At 44.4% G+C, this 24,348-nt stretch overlaps 1 protein-coding gene across 5 annotated transcripts; it reads left to right on the plus strand.

Moving 5' to 3' along the window:
- Positions 1-1,087: 1,087 nt before the first annotated feature.
- On the plus strand, positions 1,088-23,391 carry LOC119159946 (uncharacterized). Of its 5 annotated transcripts, XM_075890293.1 has the most exons (8): positions 1,088-1,283; positions 2,893-2,948; positions 4,056-4,163; positions 10,920-10,996; positions 14,108-14,201; positions 15,408-15,463; positions 19,797-19,886; positions 22,339-22,577. In XM_075890293.1, exons 1-8 carry the CDS (start codon positions 1,217-1,219, stop codon positions 22,367-22,369), a joined length of 579 nt encoding a protein of 192 aa, XP_075746408.1. In that variant the 5' UTR covers positions 1,088-1,216; the 3' UTR covers positions 22,370-22,577. The 5 variants fall into 5 exon arrangements, with proteins under 5 accessions (XP_075746408.1, XP_075746405.1, XP_075746406.1 ...); XM_075890290.1 differs by lacking the exon at positions 15,408-15,463 and having other exon boundaries at positions 1,090-1,283; positions 22,339-23,391; XM_075890291.1 differs by lacking the exon at positions 10,920-10,996 and having other exon boundaries at positions 1,091-1,283; positions 22,339-23,391.
- The last annotated feature ends 957 nt before the right edge of the window (positions 23,392-24,348 follow it).

Consider the following 24,348-nt stretch of genomic DNA (forward strand, 5'->3'; position numbering starts at 1 on the left):
TCTATCGGAAAGTTTATGTTGTAGGTTCCGGGCTCACAAAGTTCACTGAAATCGTTTCATAGCCTCCGTTTGCGAAAATGGCTTGCTTTTCGGAAACAACGAAGTAACAACTGAGACGCCTGTTCGCATTTTCATTCTGCTTGACTTTCTGTGCATGACCTCCCAATTTGTTGCTGCAACGTTCATTCCTTCGCCTTTGCGGCAAAGCTGTAACTTGTTTTCTATGCTATGCGGTACTCTGTCTAAGGATTATTATTAATATTGTGGTTTTCAAGAAAGTTTAATTTCGTAAAAAATGTTTATGGGCGAAATTATCTTAAAATCTTCCCGAAAAAAATTTTGAAACAGCAAAATTATCCAATTTTTCTCATATTTTACCTAACGTTCGTACTGATGTGTTCTAAGGAAAACTTCTCATGATGCGGCATTCGATGGACAATTTTGCGGCTAGGTATGAAAAAAGTTTAATGGAACCATTTTTGTTTTAAGGAAAAAACTAATATTTGAAGTTTGCCGTCAGAACACACCCTGCATTCCATTGTTGCCACTTCACCGCACAGCAAGTAGTTGGCCTCTCAGCTGACACTCGTCACAGAAAAGGACAAGAAGCGAGATGCACGTAAGCTGCTCATGAGTGGTCGAAAGTCTTGTTTCTTTGCTGTCAAGGCTGAGAGTGTTGAGATCGCTTCACGATGTGAGCTTGCTTGGCGGGCCCATTTTGAAGTATGCAAGCTCTACAGCACCCTGACGTATCGTTGGAACTTTGTGCAGCAGGGCTGTCTGCACTACTGGTACAGAGAGACTGAGAGAAATAAAACACATTGTGTGCACTCCCTCGCACGTGCAGCAGTGGTGTAGACAGCCCTGTAGCCCATGGCAAGCACATGTATAACCGTCACTGATTACGGCATTTTTGTATCAAAGTGCCGTCAAATTGCATGTGCTCAGAGACACGCACTAACACAGAAGAAAAGCATGCAGACGGCATTTATTTTGTTTGCATATAATGACGCCAGAAAAGCTATGTGTCACCGATAGGGCGCCGCTGAGGAATGTGGGCGACGATAACGCTTTCCTGGAGAAGTCTATCATAACGACGTACGACGTCAGTCACTTTGAGGCGTCGAAGCTGCTTCTCTTCTATAGATGGCACGCACATCCCGCCGCCTTCTTGCAGCACTAGGAGTGAAACAGCTTACGTCTCTTGAATGGAAGCATGGACCGAGTCAAAGTCACCTGCACCTTCCTGACACTGGTCATCTTGGTGGTCACAAATTCTGTGGGTAAGTGCCCAACGTGCTCTTCATTGCAGATAGGGTAGAACACATAGATTTCTGGCTTCACCGCTGCGCGTGACTTGAGTAGTCAGGCGATTGCACCGACTGCTTGATTAGATCATGTTTAAATTTTCGCTTTGTAGTACACCTCGCAGGTGCAAGCGATCAAGCAGATACATAAAAAATCACAGCATATATCCACGGAGTGAATGGTGATGAGTGGGGCAAAGCGTCCGTCAGCCCGTCCGTGCTTCCGTCCGTCCGGTCGTTTTTGCTTCCATCTGTCCACGCGACCATCTGTGCGCCTATCCGTGCGTCCACCCATCTGTCCATGCGTCCGTCTGTGAGTCCGTCCATTCATCTGTCTGTCTGTCTGTCTATTCGTGCGTCTATCCGTTCGTCCATCCATCCACTAGTCTGTCTGTCAGTCCGTCCGCGCGTCTATCTAGTGAACACTCCAAGTACCAACATCTCGCATTCCCTGTGGCACATATCCACTCTAGAGCAGGTATGTGCCACCGGTGGCTACGTACTACTACATACAAGGAATGGACAGACCCACGCGTTAAAGAGCTTCACACCTCAATAAATTTTTTCAGGTTTACGTGCCAAGGCAGGCTAACCTTATGGGGTATGCTGCAGACAGTAAAACAGTTTTGAACATTTCGTTCTCCCGTTTCTGCTTAACATCTGTTTATTAACCAATTCCATAAAAGAAAAATAAAATATGTATATAACGAATGGTAATCGGAAAGCTTGGAAGAAACACATTTGTATAGATGCAGTCTTTTGTATGTAACAATGCGCAACTTTGTGACTACTAGCGCGCCACACTGAGCTAGATCCGCGATATTTGTATTCCTTTGTGTTGTTGCCTTGCTGCAGCTTACACAGAAGTGATAAATATTGTAAGCGTTAAGAATTACATGTTTTATTACTTTTAGCTATATTTAGAAAATCTGTAGCCCTAATGGCACTGGTGTGTTACAGAAGGTTAACGAAATACACTCCTCAGATACCGTAGCACTCCTCCTTTCTCACTCGTAGTAGGTTTGCCACTTTTAATTGCAGTCAATACAACCAAACTCAACAAATGTTTTGAAAACATATCATATGGTGGTCATGCGTTATTGCTGCCTTTTAGTCTGTGCATTGTTAACAAGGAATATGTCATTGGAAAGAAGGAATGTTACTGGGACTGGAAGCGGCTTAAACACAACCACTGAGAAAGCGCTACATTAAGACCTTACCGTATACTTCAGCGTGCCTTATTTAACTTGCTTGAAGGCTCTATTCTTCTGCAAGCTTTGCTCCTCATACGTAAATACAGACAGTGTAGGACACATATTCGTCTGACCGAAATGAGCTGGCGCTAATGAATATGCAAAACATACGGAATGAGCGAAGATAGCAAGCCCTTTGTTTTTCTAGCCCGTAATGTGGAATTCAGAGTACTTATACTGGGAATGACTTGGTAAAGGTTTAATGAACACTTTCTTGGACGCTTTCTTGAGTTGCCCTTGCGACACATTCACCTGGTTTTACATTATAAGTATTCAATATGGCCCACACAGTTGAACAAGCACTGTACACTCTCTTGTTTCTTCAACAACAGGCTGCAGTAGGACATTGGATCAGCTGATCCGGCGTCGGTCGGTGAACATTCGTATGGTAAGTTAGCCACCTTTGTGAATATATGATTTGCCGAAATGCGCGGGGATATTAAAAAATGTTGCCTTCCCGAAAATAGAACTTTACAGTGAAAGCAAGAATAGTGGTGTCCGTCCCAGCACTGCCAGTGCTTGAAAATACCAAATGAGAAGCATTCCTTAGCAGACTGCAGGCACTTCTGCAGGCACAAGTCCCTGCACTTCGCGAATAAATGCTTCGCACTTCAAGTTCAGCTCAAGAGTTTTGGATATCATTTCGACGTTGCATGGGATTTTCTAGAGATCACCATGTGACCGCACCAACTAGTATACAAATAGGGCAGCGAATGATGCGCAAGCAATTATTGTTCAATCATTTCCGATTTCCAAGCAATGCTTCATTGTTCGAGTCGTATCATTGTGGGTGACGTGGAAGTTGGTGCTACAGCGGAAGAATTGGCTGCCGCTGTCTTACTGGTTAATCTTGCCGTCAGCACTACCCCAAGCAGCACCGCAATTTGACGTATTCTCCTGATACCGTGCAAAAACTTATAGTATAAATATTTTTTTAACTCGCACAAGCAGTTTTTCTAAGTGCAAAGGTGGAGAGTGTCAGTTTTCTTGTATTTCACGTTGCTTGGTTGTAGCATGTTGTCCAATATACCTAACATTTGGATTCGAGGGGGGATTTTTTTACGTACAGAAGGTACGGAGTACCCAAGAATGTCTATTTTTGTACTCTCTATTTTTTTCATGCTGAAATTACTGCTTAAGCCAATGTAGCACACTCGAGAATTGGTATAGAAAGTGACCAGCTTCCTTGATGACTGCTATAAACGTGGCTTGTGCCCAAAGTCTCCATTTTTTACTATCAAGAAAAGGCAAGAAACGCAGTGACTTCAAAATAATTCGCGAAATCACGGTGCGGCTCTCAGTGGCACCTAAGCAATAACCGCCAAGGAGGAGGGAAGCACTTCGAAAGCCATTGCGCAATCTTTGTCTTTGTCGAATATGTTGGATGTAATATACAATTCTGGGTTTCATGGCGATATATCGACTATCATAAGATAGTTTACCTACGGTGGTATTCGTGCATTGATAGTATGTTCTTATGTCTCGAAAATTTCAGAAACATTCAGTGAACAGTGGAAAAGTTGTGAAATCGTGCCGGTACATTACGAAGGGGCGACCGCAACACGTGATGCACGTACGAGACGGCACAATCTGCTCAGAAGTGGTAACTATAACGTTATCTTTTTGCCTAGCTCCAACTTTACTTTTATGTGTGCTATAATCTGCTTATGAATTGTGTGCTTACAGTAGAGTTCTCGTACGTCCGCATTACACAGTGAAAGGCATTCTATTCCACACAAGTTTTTCGTACACAAAAATGGTACTGCATTGCTAATGCTTTTCGGTGGGCTAGTTTGTTTTGTACCAACAATTATCTGACGATAAGGTCCGGTCTGAACTTGAATTAGGCCCGGTCTGAACTTTAATGATGTCTCGCCCACTTTTTTAGCACCTCGTCACAATGAAAGGCTCCAGGTAGCATGTTACTATGGAGTTGATATACAAAGGGAGCCCACAGAAATGAAACATTGTCATGACGCTGTCTTGACCATTCTAAGGTGGTCGGTGAGCTCTTGTCGCACGATTGAGAAGTCGGCGCCACTGTCGACCAGTGCAGTAACGTGATGGTCAACAATGAGAACGCTAAGATCGGCACGTACAACTTCATCGGCATTAGTTTTCGTCATCGTATTCGTCGTTGTTGTCGTCATACCTTCTTGCATTGATAAGGGGAACTTTTCAGTGTCTCGAAGATTGGCAACCTTGCCCCGTGAGGTCGCAGCAGTAGTTTCCCGGCGCGGGCTAGGCGAACGGCCTCTGGTGACGTCCGCGTAGCTCTGAGGGAAGTCACAGTGACGCACTGGTGATGGAGATTGCCAGCGACGCGGTGGGGTTGCTTGGCCAGCGACAGTTGATCGGCATCGTGGGCACGACGGTCTTCGGAGCGGAAAAAAGCGGGACGAGAAAAGTTCCCGAACCCGGAATCACCAGGACGGCGATAGCGGGCAATGTGACCGGGTTCTCCGCAGCGGAAGCAGATAGGTCGACCGTCGGCCATGCGCCACGTCAGTTCGGCGAACTGATAGTCGTCTCGTAGAATCCCGTTGCCACCAATGTATGGCAGCGGGTCGTGGCTGGAAGGGAGTCGCCACAAATGTCGGTGGAGGGCGACAGACCACATCAGCGTAGCTCGCTGGATGTGGCTCAGGAATTGGCGCGGGTAGTGTAATGGCTTGCCTCAACTCCTGGCGGACGATTTTGGCAACAGATGCGACTGGTGGTTGGATAGGGGGAATGCAGAGGGCCCGACGTTCCTCACGCAGTATTTCCCTAATCATTTGTCGCACGAAACTATCGCAGACGGCAGTGTTCTGAGCTGCAGCACTTACTGACGTGGGGTTTGGCAGGCGGCCAAAGTGTCGGTATCGTTGTTGCAGTGCGCGCTCACTGACAGCCACTTCTCTTATGAATTAATCTACTGTTGAAGGTGGATTTCCTACGAGGCCCGCAAACACTGGTTCCTTAACACCCTGCATTAGGTGACGCACCTTCTTCGCCTCAGGCATGTCAGGGTCAGCTCGTAGAAACAGACGGATCATACCCTCTGCGTACATGGCGGCTCTTTCATTGGGTTTTTGCACACGGGCCTCAATCAGTTGCTGTGCGCGATCCCATCCGTCTGAGTTCAAAAATGTAGCAAGGGCTTTCAACTGAAATCTTCGCAAAATTGGAATGTAGCCTCACGGTTCTCATACCACGTGCGAGCGTTATTTTCCAGTGCGAAATATGCATGGCGAAGTTCCTGCTGTTGGCTCCAATGGTTGGATACAGCGACCTGTTTGAACTGCTCGAGCCAGTCCTCGACATCCTCGTACTCTTCCCCACGGAAAACTTCAGGAACGCGAGAATGTTCAAGAGTCACCTGTGAGGGAAGAGTAGTCTGCGATGACAGGATAAACGTGGATGTCGTAGGAGCTTCCATGCTGGAAAAAGGCGGCACAGGTGTGGACTCCGGACTTAGGCCTAGTAGGCGCCGACTGAATCGGTACACTGGAGTCGTAACGAGGGGCTGAGTCTCTGGACTGGGTGAACGGGTCCGAGCAAAACTGTCCTACGTCAGGTTGTAGGCTCCAGCACCTCCACCAGTGCCACGACGTCAAAACAGAGGTCTTGGTGCAGAGATTGAGACACCAGAAGCAGGTCAGTTTTTTTAATAGAACGCACAAGAGAGTTCTTCTTTTTCATTCAATTCATTGTCCTTCATGGCACATGCACAACTGCCATTGTCTTTCTTTTTGACAAGCACGTGACAATATATACACCGCCTGGCCACAAACCTTTCATATTCTTGTTCCAACAAAGTTTCTTGTGTTAATATGCCATAGTATGTTAGGTACTTGCAAAAGCTGTCGATTTGCTAGAGATGCTAATTGCAAGTGGTTGGTTATTGCATTTCGTGCAAGTTTATTCCGCCAAATGATGCTTTCTGGAATTAATGGTAGCAGTGCCTTGCACGATCAGTGAAGCTTCCTGTGCGATAAATAATACGGAAAGGTCCACTTAAGTTGCAAGAAATATCAACAGTGAGGACTGAGCTCGAAGTCATATACTGTGGGCTTGTGACTTGCATTGAAACATATACAAGCGAGCTTTCTGCGTTGACAAAATCCAAATTTTTTTGCACGAAGGCTAACAGCCAGTGCAATTCAGTTACTAGTAATTCCAAAGGAACGAGCTATGATCTTTTCATTTGCTGGCACCAAATCAATCACGGCAATGAAAGAACGAGGCGTCGCGCGCGTACATTCTGACAGTGTGTCGTGCCAGCTATAGAAGCTTGCTAAGATCATGGAAGTCCCGCGGAGCCTACGGCCTGATTAGTTCCTGAAAGATTAAGGTTACAATTAGGATGTGTTCTTGCGATCAGGTCAATACTGAAATTTTGCTGTATTGAAGTGCGCTTCACAATTTGCGTGGCCTGAAATTTGACTATTTGCACCTTCTCGGCGGCGTCAAGTAACCGAGAAAGAAGATTAGCGCGAGTGCGAGAGAAGCGGGGACGCTCTGAACTGATGTACAGTGCTTCTATGGTAATCTCAATAAGCAAATGTCTAAGCCAAGTGCATTTACGATGAAGTTGAGTCAGGTCACGGTGAGGTTACTACAATGAGGTTATTACGTGAATGCTTTGGAAGATGCAATGCACACTAATTGGGGTAAAGAATGGAGAGTTCTCGTAACTTATCGAGATGCCTTTCGAAATAACTGAGTGGAGCTAAATGGCACTAAGGTGCTAAGAATGTCCGAAAAAAAATTCAGTTAACCTTATTTGCCATGTGTCCAAAAACCCATTACACTGTGCGCCAGCTGCTTAGTCACTCAGAAATTCTAGTATTGGCAGAAACTTTTCGAAGTGACGCTGTACCCACCTGCCAATTATTATAAGTTGATTGACAATGTTTTTTCTATTTTTCGTATTCAGATATCTGTCCTACGTAAGCTTGCTCACGTATGTTCTGATCTAGATGGCTTGTAGTACACCTAATGATGTCCGAAATCTAATGCTAGCATTAACTTGGCACTGTACAGGGCACCTTCCGATCAAACTGTTAATCTTGCTCTCTACAAATTGACAAGTGTCCCAATAGATCAACCTAGGTAATTTTGAACTTTTTTTCCCTAAAAGCTGGACACTAGACCACCATTACAACCCCTTACAGCGAACTTTTTATTTCAGGTTCTTTACTGTGATTTGCAGCTGTTAATCTGGTAACCCAAAATCGCATGAGTGGGAAACTTACATGTCGCATTATTATTGTTAGCAACATTTGAGCGACCAATTCTATGTCAATTCGAAATACCCGTCTAAAACCATGAAATACTAGCCCTTCACACCACGAGAGCACATGCATTAAAAATGTTTTGACGATTCAGGTGCAGTTATCATATCTTGGCCGCCACTCGATAAAGACTGCATCACTGAGCTTCAAATTGCTGTCCGTATCTTAGATCAGCCAATTGACATTGCGAATGAATTCAACTCATTTTACGGTAAACAAGCTTCTAGTACACCCCCATCGTCCAATAGATCTCAGGTCCGCTCTTCACAATCTTTCTACCTCTTCCCAACAGACCCTAACGAAATTATCAGCATTATTCATAATCCTAAAGTAACTTCTCCTGGACTGGACGGAATTCACTCGTCCTACATTAAGCTAATTTCCAACCATATTGCCGTCCCTCTATCCCACATTATCAATCTAATATTCAAGACAGGTTCATTCCCATCTCAACTAAAACAGGCCAAAATAATACCAGTGTTCAAAAAAGGTGAGAGAACTTTCATATCTAATTATCGCCCCATAGCTATCCTATCATCTTTTAGTAAAATAATAGAAAAGTGTATTGAGAAACGTATAACTAATTACTTGCCTAAGTTTTCCATTTTAACTCCTAGTCAGTTTGGTTTTCGACATGCTTTCTCGACTAATCTTGCATTGTTAACTTTCACTGATAAGATTAAAAAAGCTATTGATTCTGGTGAATTAGCTGGAGCATTGTTCATTGACCTAACCAAAGCTTTCGACTAACTTAATCACAGCATCCTGGAAACCAAACTCACGGCCATTGGTATTGTTGGACCTGCCCTTACACTCATTAAAAGTTCCCTCTGTAATAGACAGCAGGCTGTTTATGTTCGCTCTACTTTATCAAATTTTCTTACTACTAATCAGGGTGTTCCTCAAGGGTCCATTCTTGGCCCACTTTTACTTTTAATTTACATGAATGACCTTCCCCTTTCAGTTACTAACTCTCTGCCTTTTCTTTATGCCGATGACACTACAATACTTGCCACTGGTAAATCAATTCACTCTTTAACGCTAAAATTACAAAAAGATCTAAATAACACCTTAAGCTGGTGTCTCACGAATTCCCTCAGTATTAACCCTAAGAAAACTAAGTTCATGATATTCCACTCAGCTAACAAAGTTCTTCTCTCCCAAATTTCTATTAAACTAAATGGCTCACTCATTAACCCTGACAATGAATGCTCTTTCTTAGGAATCGTTCTCGACAGCAACCTAAAATACTCTAATCATGTTATTCATTTGCGCAAAAAACTAGCATTTGGTGTCAGGATTCTAATCAGAGCACGTTACTACTTTAACATTTCAACTCTAATCAAGTTATATTATGCTTTTATTCACAGCCATATTAATTATTGCATCACCACTTGGGGAAATACATACCTCACCCACTTATCTCCCATTCAGCACATTCAAAACCAAGCCATCAGACTATTGACTTTCAGTTCATATCGTTCTAGTGCATCATCATTACTTCGTAACTTCGAAATACTTTCTACTGTTAGTTTATTTAAATATCACCTCATTATCATGCTGTTCAAATACTTGCACCATCTTGTCCCATCAAGCGTCTTTTATCCTAATGCTTTGTCTAACTTAAACCGTACTAGATTCGCTTCAAATGGACATTTTCTACTTCCTACTATCCGCACTAATTTTGGTCGCCACACTGCATATTTTTCAGCATTATCATTATGGAATTCATTGCCATCTCACATCAAGCAATGCTCGACTATTGGCACATATAAAAAACAATTGTATTCGTACTTGATAAACTACTAGATGTTTTTATCTTGTTATATTGTTTATTCCACTCTTCTTTTTACTTGTTTCTTAGTTAGTGTTGGTTTTATCAATTCACTAATCTCTCTGCTTTCACTGCTATCGCTAATTGAATAAATTTTGTAATCCCATTTTGAACAGGAGGTCCCCCTGCAGCCTTGTGCTTTCAGACCTCCTCCTGTATATATACTTTGTATACTGTTCTTTTTTCTGTACTAATAACTGAAAATAAACTGATAAACTGATATCACAGTGCGTGCTTCCGCATGAGTTCTGTCAAATAATCATGTGTCCCCTTGATTGATTGATTGATATGTGGAGTATAACGTCCCAAAACCGCCATATAATTATGAGAGACGCCGTAGTGGAGGGCTCCGGAAATTTCGACCACCTGGATTTTTTTGTGCACCCAAATCTGAGCACAGGGGCCTACAACACTTCCGCCTCCATCGGAAATGCAGCCGCCGCAGCCGTGATTCGATCCCGTGACCTGCGGTTCAGCAGCCGAGTACCTTAGCCATTAGACCACTGCGGCGGGGCAATCATGTGTCCCCTCAGAAAAAAGAGAAGCTTCTATGCACTAGGCAGCGAGAAATGTGGTGCTTAGTCAATCCTCCAGCATGGCATATGTGCCACAGATTCAAGGCTCTACTCTACTTCACCTTGCGACCGCGGTGTAACAAGAAATTACATCGTCTCTCGCTAAAGAGAACCATGTGTAGATGAGAAGCAGCGGGCGCTAACGCTTACAGAGGCGGCGGTGTCGACGTTTTGATTTATTTATTTATTTATTCGAGTACCTACAGCGCCCAGTTTGGGCATTACAGTAGGGGGGAGGAGACATAAAACTTGAAATTGATACAGGGTATGAATACCGATAACAAAACAAGTAAGCATGCTCGGCTTATACAGTGTGTACACATTCTCGGGAACACGAGGCAATCAAGGAAAAGTAAAACACAAACAGAAATGCAGACAGAAATTGGCATCTTTCCTTTCAACAAAAATTGTGACAGAGCATTTTGAAATGAGGGTGGCGGGGTGGATACAATATATTCTGGTAGGTTGTTCCATTCGTGTGTGGTTTTCGGGAAGAAGGAGTTTTTGTAAGTATTTATGCGACATCGGTATTCGCGAACTTTACGGGAGTGATCTAGGCGAGAGGATACATAAGTGGGATCTTTAATGTACACGTCTTTATTTAAACCAGTGCTACCAATATAAATATTATGAAATAGATTTAATCTTAAGAATTTGCGCCTGTCCTGCAGGAGAGGCCAACCCAAATCATCGCGGCGTCACGCTGGACAGAACCCTGGAGAGTTGCAAAGCACGCAGTGGCCAACTGGTGCGTCCTACCGCAACATGTAAATTGCTGCTAATGAGCATTGACAGAGAAGACTTCGATAAGACACGGAGACCTGCACTATGCTTTTAGTTAACGCGCTCACTTGGAGTTGTGTTCAACACTTGACTCTACTTTGAAAGTCAGAATCTTGTGGCTATATAATCGCGGTAGCCAGTGAATAGTTGTGCAGCACAAGTTTTTTTACAGCGAAAGCGCTTATGAGATCACAACTAGGGTCACGTACAGTTGTCCGCTGCCGCGACAACATCGAGCTGAAATCACATCGAGCGAAACTAGAAAAAATCAGCACCGATGACCAGCGGAGCTCAAACCCTTGTCCGCTGGGTGCCAGCCCAGTAATCTACCACTGAGCTACGCCGCTGCTTGGAACTTGTTGGTATATTTCCCTTGGAAAAGCCTGATGTTGAGAAAGCAATCGCGTTATTGCGACTTTTAAAGCATTTAAAAAGAGCGAAAGAACAACCAATCATCGCAGAATGCGAATAGCGTAACATGTTGGCCGTCCAATGCTCCAACCCATTGAAAAAGCTTGTTCTTGTTCGCCTAATAACTGTGGCGCATACCTACTTCAGCCATAATTCCTTATCGTCGTCAGCCATTGCATGAACAATTGGCAGAAAATTTTTTGCAAGGGATTCGCGGATACCACGCTTTTCAAAGAATGATGAAAAGTAACATAGTGAATGCCGACTTACTACCCAAGAAAATTATTAATAATGTCCTAGTGAGTATCAAGCAAGTGTGCTTGTAGTAGTTACCCGGTGGGTGTTTTGAAAAGGCTCTGATAGACCACTCTTCTAGCTTTCGCTCTGACCGTGCTGTGCCTTCTGCGCAGGCCTGGCATTTTTTTTTAATCAAGAAACTCGTTAGCCGACGCTGCCTGCGTCACAGCGGCGAGGCGAAAGAAGGAGAGAGTGTGCGAGAGGAAAGAGAGAGGGTGGGTGGTGGTAGGGGTTAGAAGATGAGAAAAGGCACCTAATTTCTGCAACCCGGTTGGGAGCACGGCGCAGTGCCTTGGAGAGAGAGGGAGGGGCCTGAATGCGCAGTTGGGTTTAAGCGCCACTGAGAGGGTTGCCTTTAGGAGAGAGCGATGAGCGAGCGTAGGCTAACAGACGAGAAGCGGCAAGGTAGAAGACGAGACAGGGTACGCGCATATGCAGTGGGGGTGTAAACACCGCGGTGAGGGATAGATTGAGGAGAGACAGGGAGTGAACGGGCCAGAAGTTTGTGCGGGGAGCGGTGCGCATGCGCCGTAAGGGTAGTCACGCCGTACGCCGGATAAGCTAGACCAGAAGAAGCTTCGCGTCTCAAAAATAATTCAGGTGTTGATACTCCACCCCATGGTGCGTCCAGATAGTGCTCGGCGCTTTCATTCCTTCTAGGACCCCATGTTGCAGCGCCTCTCTCGTGAATCAGACCAGCGTATGCACCATAGATGAAGAGTTGTGTAGTTGGCTTCCGTAATGGCGTTGCGTTCGGGAGAACATCATCGAGGCAACTACAGCGTTCACTGCACGTAGCATTTCTCAGTCACAAGAAATGCAGCTTGCATTTCTAGGTAAAAAATAAAGGAGAAATAAAAGAAGAATGTACATCTGCGTGGTCACGCTCACTCCATTTAGGCCGCCATGTCGCAGCCAGCGCTACTCATAAAGATGAATATTATCTGGTTTGGCCTCCGTCGCAGCTTGCTTAGAGCTACCACATTTAAATTATATCTTTTACACGCTGCTTGAAACCAATGTGAGAGCCGAAATAGAAGGGTGAGCAACAATAGCCCTTGTCAGGTAGCAGTCGTGGTGTTCTGTGCACCCCACACACTTTCTGTGACGTAGAGAATGTCTGCATTACTAGCGGAATGTCACAGAAACCTCGGGCAGGGGACCAGTGGCGATGTCGGAAGGTGCTGCTAACTGAGTGAAGCTTTTACATTTACTTTGATACAAGAATAAAGCGTGCTAAAGCTAACGTCCACAAGTAACAGTTAGTCAGAAGTACCGACGTATACAGGACAATCAAACAATACTAACGTCCCCAAGCTTCAGCTTTGGTTTCAGGGATCCTTTGAAACTTGGGTGTTGAGAGATCTTACAATGCACGTAGAACACATACTAATAATATCGTATGATTATTGCATATCGGCATCTGCGATAACTTGGGCCACTGAATAAACCAATGATAGATTAAACAACCAAAATCTCTAACCTGCTCGAGGCTCTCTTTCTAGCATGCAGAGTCGAAAGTGCAAGTACAGCTTGGTACCGGCATATACAGGAGTGAAGAAACGCGTCTCATGATTAAGTCATGGTATATCGAAGTTAGTGGGGGAGCGTGCGTGATCCAACTGTCAATTAACTTTCATAAAGAAGAAATCAAATGCCTTTACAGCTATTTTTTCACGTAGACCTTGAAACCTGGGGTGTTTTAGGCTCTGCTATTGCATGAGCATGCTCAGATAAGCTTTCAGGCTTTCTTTCTTTACCGCTGTTGTGTGTGCTTTTGTTTTTCAGTCAGCGTCTGTGGTGTTTCTTTTTTCTTGCACTCATGTTGCAAACCGTTGCTTTGTTTGAAACCCTAGAGTACACGAGGCACAAATGTTTTCTTAAAGTTGCGCAGAAGAAAAAGCCGATGCTCTTATGGTATTTCGCCCCGCCGCGGTGGTCTAGTGGCTAAGGTACTCGGCTGCTGACGCGCAGGTCACGGGATCAAATCCCGGCTGCGGTGGCTGCATTTCCGATGGAGGCAGAATTGTTGTAGGCCCGTGTACTCAGATTTGGGTGCACGTTAAATAACCCCAGGTGGTCTAAATTTCCGGAGCCCTCCACTACGGCGTCTCTCATAATCATATGGTGGTTTTGGGACGTTAAACCCCACATAATAATTTTAAAATTAATCTTTTGGTATTTCATGTTTCAAGTCACGGATCACTTCTGTCTGATATTTACTGTGAGAATGTTAGGTGGCTGAACAAAAATGCGCTAACGACACTTCATCAGTTCGCTGAGTGTCGTAGCCAATCATGTAACCACATTACTCTACGACGAGAGAAAGAGCTGCCTGTTATTCCTGAATATCTTACATATTTTATAGCCCTTCATCTCGGAAGGATTCTGTCTTCATGGACTCTGCGTGGGCTCCTATCGAGAAATGTCAGTGCAAGAACTTGCAGAAGACACAGCGAAAGGTACTTGTCTAACGCATGTGAAAACATTCAAAGAAATTTGTCTCTATCAAAGCTGCACGATCATTTAAATAAATCTCGGTGAAGATAAAGCTTCAGAGAACCCAGGCTTACGAAAATAGTTTCTGCTTCTTTGGTTGACATACATTCGTAGGTAAAAGTCTACGGGCGAACTAAGGGATACTCAAAATCGTCGTCTATGGCGTTTTTTTGTGTAGTCTCGTTCATGTAGAGAGAATCGCTATGTGCAGAATAGCTATGATATGTGAGGTTTCAACGTCCTAAAACCACCACATGATTATGAGATTGATTGATTGATTTGTGGGGTTTAACGTCCCAAAACCACCATATGATTATGAGAGACGCCGTAGTGGAGGGCTCCGGAAATTTTGACCACCTGGGGTTCTTTAACGTGCACCCAAATCTGAGCACACGGGCCTCGAACATGATTATGAGAGACGCCGTAGTGGAAGGCTCCGGAAATTTCGACCACCTGAGGTTCTTTGCAGTGAACCCAAATCTGAGCACACAAAATTTCTGCCTCCATCGCAAAAGTAGGCGCTGCAGCCGGGATTCGAACCCGCGACCTGCGAGTCAGCAGCCGAGTACCTTAACCACTGGACCACCGCGGTGGGGTACAGAATAGCTATCCAGGGAATTTCTGTGGCTATATTTATCCGGTAAATGACCTCAATAGAAAACGGCTAACCACTAGACAATGTAAACGTCCCACGTATATGGATTGCATTGGTCTTTGTAGTTTATCTTAAGGGTATATATTTCAGCTACGTGTGCTTGACCGCTTCATGTTGAATAAAACAGGTAATAAGAGTGGTCCACAAGGCAGGCCCGTAGCCAGAAATTTTTTTTGTGGGGCACGCGGGAGGGGGTCCTGTTGCTGAAAATTTTTGGTTGCATTATACACTGAACCAATTTAAACTACTTCTTGTTCATAAAACACTGCCCCTGCACAAGAGATGTGGGGAAGGCTCACAGACAGCCCCCAGGCTATGTGCCCGCCAGCAGGCATTTCTTTTTGGCAAAGGAATATTTTCGCCAGTTTTTGTCGCGAAAGTTACGTATATCAAGTTTCAAAAACGTCAACTCGACTATACAATTTATATTTTCATGACGGTGTTAAAAATGTGGGTCATAAGGCTCTCAGACCACTTACAAAATATTTGTGAATTTTGCGCTTTCCTTCACTAGCTGGATACCAAAAGGTACAATCTGTCAAGTGTTCGGAGTACAGAAGAAACGCCACAGTGAGTCTTGTATCATTACTAAACGAGCGTTTTCTACATATTGAGTGCATATAATGTGTTCTAATTAGAACGGTGATCAATTGACAAAAACAATCCGAGAAGATGAAGGGTTATTATCAAAGAAAAGCAACCTAAGTGAGAGTAGACGTACTAGCAGGATAACACATGCTGTTAAGATATGCAGCTGTGGAAGCTCGTAGGGCTCACTTGAACTTTAAGAAGACATTCGCAAAGTTCTTTTGCGCAGCGAAGTCTTTCTGTACAATAAAGCCGGTTGTAATTAAAGTACTTTTGAGAAGTAGTAATTCAAGAAAAAATAAATTGCTCTTGTTTCAGAGTAACATATGTCATGGATTTGGTACACCCTAGATTTGGCGCGCAGATAAGAGGGATAATTGCCTAAAACATCACGTATGAGCTACAGCGATTAACCTAGGTACCAGTGTGCTCAGAATCATTACCTTTGAGAGTCTCGCCAAGATAGTCAGAAACTTTGTGTTGTCACAGGTTTATATTATCGCCGACATCACCGTACACGTCGATAATCACGTCGTCACTGCCCTCGTCGACACGGGCGTCGATTACTCGGTTATGAGCAGCACCCTGGTATTAAAACTAAGGAAAGTAACTACCCCTTGGAAAGGACCTTCGTTACGCACGGCAGAGGGCCATCTCGTCACGCCGACTGGAATGTGCACAGCCCGTGTTCGAGTCCGTGCTTCGACGTTCACACGGTCTTTTCTAATGTGCTCCCATCCACTCATTCTGGGACTGAACTTTCTACGCGAACACGGCGCAATTATTGACCTACAAGACTTTCAGGTGTCGTTCGAGGACCAGTTTCATCCTGAACCTTAGAGCACCCACTTTTCTAAGGCTGCCCTACCTGTATTCTCCGAATTTGTTACTCTGCCTCCCCGCAGCAGCCTCTCTATTAGCGTTGAATGGGACTAAGACGTCCCCGGTGGTGTAATTGCGGATGGAAATTTGTCCCTACTTTTTGCACAGCAAATCCGCGTTGTCCGAGGTATCGTTTCACCCAGGAGAAAGTAAGCTTGCCTATTATTGATGAATTTCAGCGAGGAGTATCGCCATCTTACCAAACACACTGCGATCGCATATCTTGAGGATATTGCCGACGTCCCTGGTCCCTCAACATTATCTGCTCTTTCGTCGTGCGACGATTCCGCCATGACATTTGCAAGCACTCTCGACGTAAACCAGGGTCTACCGTCCGCACAATGGGGACGTCTTTTGAAGCTACTAGGCTCATTTCGAGACTGCTTCGCTACGACTTTGAAAGTGAACCAAACACGACTTGCCAAGCATCGTATCATCACTGAGCCTACCGAGAGACCCATTCGACAACACGCCTACAGAGTCTCGCAAAAAGAACAAGACAGTATACGCCAACAGGTCAAGCAGATGCTCAAAGATGATGTCATCCAGCCATCGACCAGTCCCTGGGCGTCCCTTGTCGTGTTAGTAAAGAAAGAAGATGGTAATCTACAATTCTGGGTCGACTACTGAACGTTGAATAATATCACGAAGAAAGACGTGTATCCTTTAGCACGAATACATGACTCGCTGGACCGCATTCGCAACGCTTGGTACTTTTCTTGCATGGATCTATGCAGCGGCTATTGGCGAATATTTGTTGATGAGCGCGACCGCGAAAAGACTGCCTTCATTACTCTCGACGGGCTCTACGAGTTCAAGCTCCTTCTCTTCGGCTTACGCTCGACCCCAACTACATTTCAAAGATTGATGGACACGGTTGTTTGTGGGCTGAAATGGTAATCGTGTCTGGTCTACCTTGATGATGTGGTCGTCTTCTCGGACACGTTTGAGGAGCACGTCCAGTGCTTACAGACAGTTCTTCAGGCGATTCGAACAGCTGAACTTTTTCTGAAAGCTGAGAAATGCCACTTTGTTATCGAGGAACTGAAGTTTCTTGGTCACGATGTCAGCCACGCCGGTATGCACCCAGACCCCAAGAAAATGAAAGCAATTGCCACATTTCCTGTTCCAACGAACAAGGGCTATCTCGGCCAATTTTCGGGACTGTGTGCATATTACAGAGGATTTGTCAAAGGCTTTTCTAATACCGCTGAACCTCCTAATGAACTTACAAAAGACGGCGTACCATTTGTTTGTGGCGAGGATCAGCGTCACACCTTTGACACGCTGCGAAATCATCTCCAAGCCACACCTGTACTTGGTCACTTTGACGACAACGCTGCCACACAGCTACACACGGATGCCAGCAACGTCGGACATGGAGCTGTATTGGCACAATGGCAAAATGGCGTAGAGCGCGTGATTGCCTATGCAAGTCGAATATTATCATCCACAGAGAAAAACTACTTGGCAACAAAAAAAGAATGCTTAGCCATTGTTTGGAATATATCAAAGTTTCGGCCTTACTTGTACCGTATCCCATTCAGGGTAGTTGCGACCATAATTTTTTATGCTGGCTCACCAACCTCAAAGATCCTTCTGGTCGTCTAGCATGGTGGAGCTTTCAGCTGCAATAATTTGACGTTACAGTCTTTCACAAGTCAGGACGCAAACAGAACAATGCTGACTCTCTCACTTGCACCAATCGGAAGTACGAATGTGGGCGTTGAAGAGGACAATACATTGTTTTCCCCTGTATCAGTAACCGACTTGGCTCAGCAACAACGCGACGACATAAAGCTAAGCCCACTGGTTGACTACCTTGAAGGCCGAAAAAGCAGCCTTCCTTGAAACTTCGCAAGCTCGCTGGCTTCGTTCTGCATCAGGGATGGAGTCCTCTATAAAAAGAATTTCGAACATACCCAGGCTACTTACCTACTGGTTGCGCCGACCTCGCTTTGTGACGATATTTTACATGCTTGTCACGACGAACCATCATCAGGACACCTTGGCTACACGTGCCCCTTGGAAAGAATTCGCACTCGTACTACTTGCCACGCCTCGCGAAGACAGCCAAGCAGTGCGTCCACACATGCCGCGACTGCCAACGCCGTAAGACTCCATCTGTCCGACCAGCAGGACTACTACAGCATATCGCCACGCCGAAAACATCATTCCATCAAATTGGCATTGACTTGCTCAGATTGTTTCCCACGTCTTCATCGGGAAATTGGTGGATTGCGATTGCCACCGATTATTTAACACGTTACAGCGAAATAAAGGCCCTTCCCAAAGCTACCGCAGCCGAAATGGCCCAGTTTTTCGTCACCAGCATCGTCCTTCGTCACGGAGCGCTAGCTGTGATAATTACTGATCGTGGGACAGATTTCACTGCAGAGATGCTTCAAGAAGTACTGGGACTAAGTGGTACGGTACATTGGAAAACCACGGGTTATCACCCCCAAACAAACGGACTCACTGAACAGTTGAACAAGACCATTGCTGATATGCTGTCAATGTATGTGGCAGTGTATCACGAGAACTGGGACGACATACTCCCTTACGTAACTTTTGCTTGCAATACAGCAGTCCAAGAGAGTACAGGTTTCACCCCATTTTGCTTAGTTCATGATCGAGAGGCCACTACAATTCTCGACGCAATGCTCCTTCCCAACAACCTGGGCATGTTCAACGCAGACGCTGCCTTGTTCGCTCAACGCGCCGAAGAGGCTCGTAAACTCGCCCGACGCCGTATTACCGCTCGCCAAACTGCTGACGCATGCCACTACAACCTTGCACGCCGAGAAGTTACCTTCCAACCAGGCGATAAAGTTTGGGTGTGGACCCCCATCCGACAGCGTGGTCATTCTGAAAAGTTGCTGCGGTGCTACTTCGGCCCGTACAAAGTTCTACGCCGACTCAGCGACGTTACATATGAAGTTCGCCCTGAGGGCACCTCAAGACGTTCCCTTCGGTTTCCACAAAGGGAGGTGGTGCATGTTTCAAGGCTCAAACTATATTCCTCTCGTGGTCACTCGAACGTGGACTGACTTATCATGCAATGACTACCTATTCTGCCATTTCCTATATGTTATTCTGGCACAGAAATCACTCAGGACGGACTGCTTTTCTTCCTTCATTGATTTTATTATAGAAAATATGGTCAATTGCTTCAGCATTGAGGTTTGCGTAAAAGTGCACTCGAATAAGGAAGTCAACGCTAATGAAGGTGATGAAGGCAGTAACGTTGGTTGGCTTTAGTAGGTTATATTTGGTACCGGCCGGCCTTAGTAGACTGTGTTCACCAAAGGAAAGAGCCCTTTATCGATTGTCTTTCTTTCATTCTTCAAGAGTGCGTTGACAGATACGTTGTAGTGTTGTGTAGAAAACTGAGGTTCTGATAAATGGATTGATATGTTATGTGGTATTACAGGCAGCCCGGTTTCTCGTCGACTGTTCATTCAGATGTCAGGAAAAAGGAACTGTGTACATTGTCCAGGAGCGAAAGTGGGTCCCATGTGAGGTATGTTGACAAGCGCGCTGCCAGCACTGCCAGGACGTATAAAGTGGAGCTATATTCACATACTTTGAGATGGCGAATGATTAGGGACTAACTTGATTTGATATGCAAAGTCATAAAAATTAAGCAGCCTTGTATACTTCATAGCATAAGCACCTGTGAGATACCCAAACACATTCACTAAATCTTTAGAGGTTTCCTAACACATTCAGATAAGAGGGGGTCTCAAACCCACATCATTTAGCGGGTCGTGGTTGCGAATATTTGTCCCACAAGCGCCGTAAAAGTGAAGGTAGAAATGCGAGAGGGGTGGGGAATTACCTTGCGCGAAATGGCAGATAACGTTCGCGTTAAAAGTGCGTCCTTTCCCGTACCTTTTATATGAATAGTTTCTAAAGGAGATTTGGCATTGGATTTCCAACAACACATATTCATACCCATCATCCCTATGACTACAAGATATACTCTTGTAGTCATTAGGCTTTTGTAGATTCTGGACTTTAGTTTTGTGCCACGGTTAGGCTTCAAGACGTGGTGTTCGGGTGAATGCCGCATAAATAATTGTTTGACACTGCGCATGCGTTTAAGGCCGTGAACATGCTTATTATAAAAATTCGAAAAAGGAAGATTAGATGAAGAGAGTTTTCTTCGCCATGGCAGTTGCTAGCGTGAGCTCCGTGGGTTGCGTGTTGGAGATGTTTGACTTCAAACAACTACTAGAGCGAAGCCGTGTTTGTTTTTGTGAGAAAATGTACTGTTGCAAGCCTGTTCACCAACTTAAGTTTAGTGCACCTAACTGTCTTTAGGATGAAAGGAATCGCAAATTTTCCCCCTCACATCGTTTCTATAACTGTCTCAGCGATGAGCCCCTTTGACCAAATGAGAAATGTCTTGCGAAAGTTATGTGACTTCCCAGTCCCATAATGGTGGCTTCACAATAATAAATGAGTGTTGAACTTGACATAGATGACAAAATCACAACTTTTATGAGGCATCTACAGTTTGCACAATAAAGCTGTTGTGTGCACATTGATACAAAATAGCATAATGAATGATGCTGTAAGAGACTCATAGCAATATAATTAGAAATAATGCTGTTTAGAGTGAATGAGGTAAGCGAGTATATTTGAATTGAAGTTATATAGGTGGTCGCGTGTGTACACAGCTCCGTTTTGCATATTATTCCAGAATGCGTACACGGGGAAATCCTGTTGAAAATTTTCTTGCAGTAAATCATGATTGTGCCTGTGCGGCCGTTTGCAAAAGTACAAAGATCTCCCTGTTGTACCGCAGCAGTTGTCTGCAGCGTTCAATAAAACAGCCCGAAGGAATATGAAAGTATGATAACGGTAACCCATGCTATTACCGGCTGGTGATATCTAAGATCAGACCGCGGAAGAACTTTGCTATATTGCGTATTGTGTGGCATTTGTGGCATGCGTACTTAAGCCAGTCGTAATTGAACTTTACTCCATTTTATCGCTCGTAGCACAAACGTGCTGGAATATTTGTGCAATTTGAACTGTGTGGAATCATGACTGCCTCCATCTTTTCTATCCTGACTTGCCCACTCACTGCGGCGAGGAAAGTTTATTGTCGTAATGTTGGTGAAATGCGTGATTGACAGTTATAGCTGCAATCTCACTTTGTGCTCAGTTGTCGTCTCCGTTTTTGGCGTGAGGGACCATCATGTACCTAGCAGTACCTAAAATTTAAGAAAGTCAAAAGGCTTGGTTTTGATCACCTTGTATCTCGTAGTACCGAGTCAGTGATATTAGCCTGCTTACTATGAGAAAAGGAAACGGTATTCAATATCATATCAGTGATACAAGAAGTGTATACCCTATGGACAGTGTTATGATAATGTCTACAACGAAATTTCTACATTTTCGGAAAACATGGCATTGTTGTGGTGTCAATATTTTGTACTAATGCCTTGCACAAAATCCTGAAAAATTTGCGCAACTGTTTTGACCAATAACTCAAGTCGTGGTTATTTTTTACAGTAGCCAATTATAATGTGGCAAAACTAAATTTTATTGTTTCAATAGGAGTTACAACACTTGCACACTTGACAAGTGACCATCTCGGCCTAAAAGTCCAGTTGTCCAGGCTTATGTTAGGGCTAGTTCATGACCTCTCAGTGATATACCCATGTTTCCAATTTGAGTGTGGCCTCCTCAAACTGAAAAAAGGTTGTGTTGAGAAAGTAGTTGGTAAGTTTCGTGTAGCTTCGAGGCACAAGAGTGTCAAAGCCTGGTTGTGAATCTCCCACAATTCATAATTGCTTCTGTTCTCTATAAGATGAAGTGTAGCTGTCTTTACTTCCTAAGCAAAATTACTTAGCAAGTAAGTGACGTGTGAATTCTCGCGAACCAGCAGTTTGTTTAACAGCTAGCTATAGAGTGTCTATGTCAATATGTATATCATTAACGTTTCCTATTCTGTTTCATAGAAAAGCCTGGGAAAACGGGGTCAGTGTATAGATGGCACATGCTGGATCACGCAGCCACTTATGTGGATTCCAAACTATACGGAAGAAATCGGTGCCCCACATACGGTGAATCACGATGCGACTACGGCGACTTCTACCGTCTCGATTGAGGAACAAGTTCGACAAATTGAAGTTGACAGAAGAAGAGGATCAGCCACGCCGACACAGCCTCACCTAATTATTACACACTTCGCCGAAAAGTTAGCGTCAATATTTCGACCATCTTTCGATGCGACACGGTATAGGCGTACAAGCCTCGTCAGAGTTATGCGACGACGCAATTGATAAATGGGTGCCTACCCAGTTTAGTGACATGACGGTCATCATAAGAGCTTTGAAAATGGCGCTGCCGAGAAGGGGCCCGCAGAAAGAAGTTTCTTAGCCTGGGAATTCGAAGACATAGAGAACGAGAAGAGAGGGCAAGCATTTCTGTTCCGTAAATTGTTATTGAAGGAACAGCGTATGTAGGAGATTGCAGCAACAATACTAGGTAAACATACAACGCGTGCTCCAATCAACTACACTGTTCTAATAAATAAATACACAAGCATATAAGGGAAAGAAGTGAGAATGATTGGCCACTATCACATCTACATAGGCCAAGCTGGAAGATGTGTAAACACCAGGTGGCAAGCACTTAAAAAATTGTTGGAGATGAAAGATAGCTCACGCTTGCGCAAATATTTTAGCTCGTGTGGTTGCAAGCCCGTCTTTTTTTTCGTGATGCTATTGTTTCATCTAAACACCCAGATGGGACCACCAGAGGCGTTTCACATTAGGAGGATAGAGGCGTTTCACATTAGGAGAAGAGGAAAGAAATGCGTAAGCGCACCCTAACACGTTAACAGAAAGCTAATTTTCGTACCTCATCCGCACTATGAGGGTCTGATACTAGGCACGTGTTTTATAGCCCCATTTGCATTTTTAATGTTTTATCTGCCAGATCATATAACAGAAGTTACATATATGTACCTACTTTTCTTTAGAATAAACTTTTATTGTGAGTGGCGCTTAGTCATGTGCATTTCTTTAGTGTCTGTGCCTCAGTGCACGCCTTCATTCAGTTAAAAGATGAACGAATACCAGCTAGCCCAATAATACAAGCTACACGCATAATCATCCTGGTTTTGAGACGTGTGACGTTAGTTATTGTTATATTTCCAACAATTCACTACAATTTATTGAAGATATCATAATATGTTGCACATTCGTACCTGTTTATTTATTGTTCATTGCATTTCTGTTAGTCAATTAGCTTGCTTCTCCATTTACTCTACCACCGTCACGTTCTTCACATACTTTCGCTTGATCGCCATTTTCTTACCTCAATGCTTTTTTGACTAGAGCGTGTAGAGGCACCTCTATGTGATCACTCCAGTTCAAGGGCGTCTTTAAATGAAACCGAGCCAGAAGACCACGCGCCTTCGCGCTAGAAAGCAGATCCCGAAAGATGCACCTTTTATAAGCGTAGCCACTCAATGGATAAATTGAAGGGCCCTGAACGGCGAAAAGGTGAAAATTTATTGTAACATTAAAGTTGTCCATGAGTCTACAGCGAACAACAGAGTACTTGCCTGGTTTCACCGTTCTCCATTTTTCTTCACAAGGCTGCGTGCGTCGGCTCACCTGTTTCCTCTCTCCTCGCACTCCACCTATCCGAGTGCCGTTCGAGCAGCGTTCGAGGTAGAATTGCAACAAGCGCGTACATATGCTGTCAGAAAACAGGCTCTCTATCGCACTCTGATAGTATCTCTTCCTGAAGACTTTTCTAATCATGAAGGGAACATCATGACAGCTGTTTACGACAAAGGAAAGACACGCAGAGAGGCATCTGACGTTGTTTTAGGGGCGAATTCACAGCATGAACAATATATTCAACAACTGCATCGAGGCAGCCAGTTATGTCAAGCCAGATATTTTGCCAGTTAAGAAGGGCAAGTCATTGCATACAAATGACTGACAACGGCGGCA

This window comes from Rhipicephalus microplus, chromosome 3 (assembly GCF_043290135.1).
Source record: "Rhipicephalus microplus isolate Deutch F79 chromosome 3, USDA_Rmic, whole genome shotgun sequence".
NCBI lineage: Eukaryota > Metazoa > Arthropoda > Arachnida > Ixodida > Ixodidae > Rhipicephalus > Rhipicephalus microplus.

Excerpts from the sequence above, each read along its gene's own strand:
- LOC119159946 (XM_075890290.1), top strand. The coding sequence starts at position 1,217 with ATGGACCGAGTCAAAGTCACCTGCACCTTCCTGACACTGGTCATCTTG. Across the intron at positions 4,164-10,919 it reads GCACAATCTGCTCAGAAGTG|GAGAGGCCAACCCAAATCAT; the intron begins GTAACTATAACG and ends CCTGTCCTGCAG. Across the intron at positions 19,887-22,338 it reads GAAAGTGGGTCCCATGTGAG|AAAAGCCTGGGAAAACGGGG; the intron begins GTATGTTGACAA and ends TCTGTTTCATAG.